Here is a 7,461-nt window from a genome sequence, read left to right as displayed (position 1 = left end):
TTTTATAGGCTAGTGGTAGAATGCAGGTAACGTATAAATACGTAAACTAAAGTTATCATAATTTTACTGAACGTTGCCATTTGCGCAAAAAATTAGCAAAAAGGGCCCACGCCACCTGTTAGCGCATGATAAAAACTACCTGCAAACAATGTGTTAAAATCAAGAGGTGTGAGTTTTCCTACTTTGTTCTTTTTCAAGATTGTTTTGGTTTGTTCAGAGTCCCTTGAGATGACATACACATTTTAGGTTGGGTTTATTTCTGAAAAAAAAAAAAAAATCATTGGAATTTTTGATAGGAATTACATTGAAACAATAGATCACTTTTGAGGGGTGTAATCATTTTCATAATAGCAAATCTTCCAATCCTTGAAATATGGAAGATATCTTTCCATTTATTTATGTCTTTAATTTCTTTCAGCAACATTTTGTAGTTTCCAGTGTACAAGTCTCTTGCCTCCTTAAATTCATGTCTAAGAATTTTATTCTTTTGATGATATTGTAAATGCTTTCTTCATTTCCTTTTCAGATTGTTCACTGCTAGTGTAATGAAATGCAACTATCTTTGCATGCTGATTTTATAACTTCAAACTTTGCTGAATTCATTTATCAGGTCTATTTTTTTTTTTGTGGAATCTACATTTTCTAAATATAAGGTCATGTCATCTGCAAACAGAGATCCTTTTACTTCCTCCTTTCCAATTTGGATGCCTCTTGTTTCTTTTTCTTTCCTAACTGCTCTGATTAGGACTTACTATGTTGAATAGAAGTGGTGAAAGTGGGCATCTACGTCTTGTCCCTCATTTTAGGAGTAAATCCTCAGTCCTTCACCATTGAACATAACATTAGTTGTGGGTTTGTCATATATGGTCTTTATCATGTTGATCTAGAGTGGTTTTTAACTATGCTATCTTACAGTTTTCCTAAGAAGAAAAAAAATCTTGAAAGTTGGAAATGGTGTCATCCATAAGAGGTTACCGATATTATGAAGAGGAATCATCAAAGCACTGGCATGACAATGAGGGTCCAGAATGCACTGCATTCTGCACAAAGCTTAGGGACATTGCAAGTCCATACATTACATGATACTAATCAGGTACTAAATTATGGCTGCTGAAATCATAGAATCCTATATAATAAAAGGGCAATATGCAAATTGACCCTAACAGCAGAACAACTGGGAATGACTGGTCACTGACACACACTGACCACCAGGGAGCAGACGCTCAATGCAGGAATTGCCCTCTGGTATCAAGGTGCTCCCACAGGGGGAGCTCTGCTCAGCCACAAGCCAGGCTGATGGCTGCCAGCACAGCAGTGGTGGTGGGAGCCTCTCCCATCTCCTCAGCAACGCTAAGGATGTCCGACTGCAGCTTAGGCCTGCTCCCTGCTGGCAAGTGGACATCCCCCAAGGGCTCCTGGGCTGCCAGAGGGATGTCTGATTGCCAGCTTAGGCCCGATCCCCCCGAGAAGCAGGCCTAAGCCAGCAGGTGGACATCCCCCGAGGGGTCCCAGACTGCAAGAGGGCACAGGCTGAACTGAGGCACCCCCCCAAGTGCACAAATTTTTGTGCACCGGGCCTCTAGTATACTATAAGACATGTACGCATCCCCTTCTTTTTCTAGTCAGCTTGGGCTGCCATAACAAAATAACATATACTCAGTGGTTTAAACAGAAAATTATTTTCTCACAGCTGTGGAGCCTGCAAGTCTGAGATCAGGGTGCCAGTATGGTCGGGTTCCAGTGAGAACTCTTTTTCTGACTGGCAGACAACTCTTTGTCTCTGTGTCCTCACATGGTAGAGAGAATGCAATGTCTCTTTCCCGCTTCTTATAAGGACACTAATCCTATCATGAGGGCCCCATCCTCGTTACCTAATTAACTAACTCTAAGTCCAAAAGGCCCATCTTCAAATACCATCATCACATTAGAGGTTAGGGATCCAACACATGGGACTTTAGAGGAATAACAACAACACCTTCTTTCAGAAAAACAATGATGAAGCTAACAGTAATGGTTCAATGTAGGCACATACTAAATAGTTTAGTCACCTATTACAGTGCTCAAATTCAAGTCTCAGACACACTTACAAAATTTGGAGACAAGTTATGTTTATAAAGCTGAAGAGTGGAATGAAGCAGATTGGAAACAAGACTGGAAACCAATACTTCCTTTCCCAGTTTATTATCTGTCACTCGTCTCTGGCTACTGGCCACTTGCACAGTCCATTTATCCATATCTGCTATAATACAGACAGCTTCTGCTATTGGTTCATCCAACACTGGATGCTGGGGGGACAAAAAAGAAGAATTCATCTTATAATGAGCAAATGAAATTGTCAAAAGATAATGCTAATGGAATGAGATAAGAGATATGAAATGCAAATGGAATAAAATAATATTAAGTTATGACAGCTACTGCCAATCATCATAAGTAGAGATATATTACCAGAATTTTGTAGTCTTTAATCCAGAACTTGATTTTCACTGATCTTTTGGCCATTTATACATTCAACAAATTTACTGAGTACCAACCATGCGCCAGGCAATTGAAGAAAAGGTTTTTTACCTTGAAAGAGCTAACTATTTTAAAAATAGATAGGATGAAGATTGACATGAACAAGTCAATCTAAGGTTCTGTGCTAACTATCCCAACCTGTCAGGCATTAATTTGCTTGAACATCTCAGGGACCGTTCCTTGATCACATGAAGTACCCTGCTGGCTATGTGCAATAGGTGTTTCTATTTTACGAAGATGTATATCCAGAGTATGGATACAGAAGTTAAAAGGAGACAAGTCAACAGATACTAATATGGCTAAATGGGAAAAAAGTCACTCTGCACGCGCACACACACACAGACACACACACAGATATTATACCCTAGTTAAAATTTTAAAAATACAGATCTATAGCTAATAGAAAAAAAAAGAATAAAAATACTCAAATCAAACTATCATAAAGATCTCTGAATAAGTATGGAATATTAAGATTATAAAGAACAATTTCTTTTTTTGCTTTGTATATCTTTATATTATTTGTATTTCTATCACAAACATTTACCTAAATAACACTTTTAAAATTAAAAAATTTAATGCATAGTAAAAAGTATTTTTAAGTCACATATACTGATAATAGGACCATAGGCATATAGCTGTGCTCTTGACTTTCCATGGCTTACACATAAAGACCAAAAGCAAATATGTACACAACCACTATCAGAAAGAGACGATGAGCCCTACAATGCTCAATTCTTCAACATCAGTCTATCTTTGGAAAGGTAAGAATTTCTTCAACACTGGCCATATAGATTAGCGGCAATAAGACTGAGACACAAGTAATAATTTGAAATACTTGGACCCAATGGGGTCCTTTCAAATTTTATGTTATTACAATTTTATAGTTAAGAATGTACGTTTCCTCCCGGATAAACCCAGGTTTGGCACTCTCAAAGGATATACTTTTGCGCAGTTAATGAACAACCACTTTGAATAAATCTTTTTGTTTGATGCTAAGGAAACAAAAAAAAAGTGAAGCTCACAGTCTTATGAGAAAGATAATAGAAATACACCTGGCTATAAAAAGACATGTACAGCCCAGCCATTGACCTGGATTGGGCGTCGACCTATGAACCAGGAGGTCAGGGTTCGATTCCCAGTCAGGGCACATGCCTGGGTTGCGGGCTAGATCCCCAGTGTGGGACATGCAGGAGGCAGCCAATCACTGATTCTCTCTCATCATTGATGTTTCTATCTCTCTATCCCTCTCCCTTTCTCTCTGAAATCAATAAAAATATATTTAAAAAAAATTTTTTAAATAAATAAAAAGACATGTAACAGATGAAACAGAAACCAAGTGCTGGGGTAGTATAAGAGGGCAACGGGGAGTTCTGTGTGACTGGGAGTTTCACAGTAGAAGGGTCATAGGGATAGGACATTGAAGTATGACTAGGATTGCTGTTGATAATCGGGAGAGAAATATGGCTAATTCCCGTATGGATAATCCTTTGAGACAATGTAGAGGAACCTGGAGAGTATTATGCTAAGCAAAATAAACCAGTCAGAGAAAAACAAGTATCACATGATCTTACACATATATGGAATCTAACGAACAAAATAAACTGTTGAACAAAATAGATCCAGAGATAGAATCCTGGAACAGACTGAAAATCACAGAGGGAAGGCAGAGGAGAGGGAGTGGGAAGAGATTAACTGAAGAACTTATACGCATATATGCATAACCCTTGGACAGACAATAGTGCGGTGAAGGCCTGGGGAGAAGGCAGGAGCTGGGTGAAGGGGTAAGGGGACAGCTGTAATACTTTCAACAATAAAGGTTTTTAAAAATTACTTGTGTGTGTGTGTGTGTGTGTGTGTGTGTGTGTGTAAAATATGAAAGACTAGTAACCCAGTTACTGAAACAGATGGCAGAAGACAAAACTTTTTTTTTTTTTTACCATAGTGAAAAGGCTCCAAGAGCAATAGAATGGGACTACTAATGTAAAAGCCTTGCAAGCTTTGTAATGCCAATTTTGCTATCTGTATCTGTAGTAACCTTTGTTCATCTATTTTAGAGACAGTATGGCACAGGAGTTTAGAAGCATAGCATAAGAACAGGCTTAGTTAAGATTGGGATTGATTTCTAGCTCTGCCATTACCTATCTATGTAATTTAAAAATCTTTCCATGCTATACCCGAAATATAAGAGTGATAATAGTACTACACAGGGATTATTTTAAGATTGAGATATTACATTTAAGTGTCTAATACACACTAGGAACACAAAAATACTAAATGCTTATTACTATTACTATTCTTCCCTAGTAATTAGTAGGTAGCAACTCAACACCAAAATGCTTTGTCTTCAATAGGAGACAGTAACCCCATCCATTGTTAGGCTTTCAGAGAAAACACTGATGAGCACCGTGTGTGGTAATGGGTACAGAGGAGAAAGAAGAGACTGAGCGACTAAGATCAGGCGTAAGGAAAGACAAGAAAACACACAGAGCATTACAAGGACCCACGTGGAATTTCCTAATCAAGTACTTACTCAGCACTCTATTAGGCATTGGGAGGACAGAATTGAAAATACAGAAATGGTTCCTTCACCCTGAAGAACAATTATCATCAACTGATATAATTTGTTTCTTCTGAAGCATTAAATTACTTTCTGAACCTTCTTCAAGTATTTTTTTTTATATGTTGTACTACACTTACTCATTTACTTGCCTTATTTTCTCCATTACTAAGTAAATAACTTGAGGTCAGAAACTATTCCTTTTTCATCTATATATCCCTTGAAGTGTTAGCACTATGTTCACAACAAAGAATGTCAGTAAATATTTGATATTAAAAGGTTGAGCAATATAGCTTCTTAAATATAAAGAATGTGAGTATGACTAAGTTTTCCTGGATTTACCATAATTCCCCTACTATATAATAACGCACTAAAATGTACAACTTTAATTTTCTACCAATACAGGTTTAAACCTTTTTGACTAACAATTAAGTGTCTGCTTGCTCACTGAGTCATATTTTCTCACCCATATTCTCCTAGATGGCTTTCTTCATTTCCTTTTTAATGGTTATTATGGGGGATTGGGTGGAAAGAAGGAAAAGTTTTGTTAAAACAAAAACTTATTAAAGTGATAGATGGAATTGAAGGGAAAAATAGAAAATTCAGTAACAGTTGGAGACTCCAATATCCACCCTCAATAACTGATGGAACAACTAGACAGAAAATCAGCAAGGACATAGGCTATCAAGCAACTTGACCTGATATCTATAGAACACTTTGCCCAATAACTCTTTAAATGCACATGGATCATTCTCCAGGATAGACTATATGCTGGGCCATAAAACAAATCTTAATAAGTTTAAAAGAACTGAAATCAGACAAAGTATCTTGTCTGACCACAATGGAACTAATATAGAGAACAACAATAAAAAAAAAATTCAAGAATTTCACAAACATTTGGAAAGTAAACATCATGTTTCTACATAACCCTTGGGTCAAATTAGAAAATACTTGGAATGCAAATGGAAACACAACATCAAAATTTATGAGACTCAGTTAAAAAAGTGCTTATAAGGAAAATTTCTAGCTTTAAACGCTTATATTTGAAAAGAAAAAAAATGTTTAAATCAATAACATAGGCTTTTACCTTAAGAAGTTAGAAAAAAAGCAAACTAAACCCAAAGCAATCAGAAGGAACAAAATTATGATAGAAAACAATGAAATATAAAGTGATTACAGAAAAAATAAACTGAGACAAAAATTGTTTCCTTGAAAAGATCAACAAAACTGACAAACCTTAAGCTAGAATAAGAATCAGCAAACCTTTCCTGTAAAGAACCAGATAGAAAATATTTTTGGCTTTAGGAGATGTATGATCACTGTCTCAATGACTCAACTCTGCTGTCGAGGCAGAAAAATAGTCACAGAATACATAAATAAATGGGTGTGGTCACATTGCAAAAAAAACTGTATTTACAGAAAGCAGGTGTATTTGTCCCATGGGCCACTGCTTACTGATGTTTGATGTACGTGGGCCAAAAGTGTCTACTAATGAAATCAAGGCATGAATGAACTCTTCTTTGGAGAATTCCCTCCTTTATGGGAGGAAAAAGGAACAATACAGATTACAAAAATCACAAATAAAAGAGGGGACATAACCAGAGACCTTATAGAAATTAAAAGGATTATAAGTATATACTATGAACAACTTTATTCCAATATATTGAAACTAACTAATTTCTAGAAAGACAAAAATCACCAAAATTGACTCAGGGAGAAAAAAGAAAATCAGGAGAGAACCAAGATGGTGGCATAGGTAAACACCGGAGTTTGCTGCCTCGAACAACCACTTCAAAAATACAACTAAAAGACGGAACGGACATCACCCAGAACCACAGGAAAGCTGGCTGAGGGGAAATTCTTCAACTAGAAGGAAAGAGAACAGCATACTGAGGCTCAGAGGAGGCGCAGTGCGGAAAATACAAAGGTGCGGAGGTGTGCGCGGAGCCGGCTGGTGGCTGAGGGCGCAGTTGTCATTTCCAATCCGGAGGGAGGCTCAGGCTCTGAGCTCCAGTTCTGGGCGAGTCTCTAGGGACCCAGACTCAAACGGGAGAAGCGGGACTGTCTGGCATCGGTCGGAAGCCAGGGCAGCTTTCTCTCTGAGGTTTGCAGCCTTGCTGGGACTCTGAGAGGCAGAGCTTCTGGGGACGGGACTGAGAGGAGCCATAACTGCTCCCCCCGCCCGCCCTGTTTGATCCCATGTGGATAGCCTCAGGCAAAGGCTAGATTAGCACCTCCCCAGAGGACAGAAGTTTTCCCACTGCAGACACAGCTGACTCTCACAGCCAGTTGGCCTGGAGGTCAAATCCCCCCAGTATCAACTACAACAATCACGGCTTAACTACAACAAGACTGCGCACAAAGACCACTAGGGGGTGCACCAAGAAAGC

General features: G+C 38.1%; 1 protein-coding gene across 1 annotated transcript in view; it reads right to left on the bottom strand.

The window, feature by feature from the left end:
• Nucleotides 1-7,461, bottom strand: part of FNIP1 (folliculin interacting protein 1) — a 71,267-nt gene that overhangs the window by 6,835 nt on the left and 56,971 nt on the right. Inside the window, exon 16 of the mRNA XM_015560928.1 lies at nucleotides 2,088-2,285. Coding sequence (XP_015416414.1) covers nucleotides 2,088-2,285 — 198 coding nt within the window. The remainder of the gene's footprint in view (nucleotides 1-2,087; nucleotides 2,286-7,461) is intronic.

This window comes from Myotis davidii, unplaced genomic scaffold, assembly GCF_000327345.1.
Source record: "Myotis davidii unplaced genomic scaffold, ASM32734v1 scaffold456, whole genome shotgun sequence".
NCBI lineage: Eukaryota > Metazoa > Chordata > Mammalia > Chiroptera > Vespertilionidae > Myotis > Myotis davidii.
The sequence above is the reverse complement of the archived record's forward strand: the minus strand, read 5'-3'. Positions and strand labels throughout refer to the sequence as shown.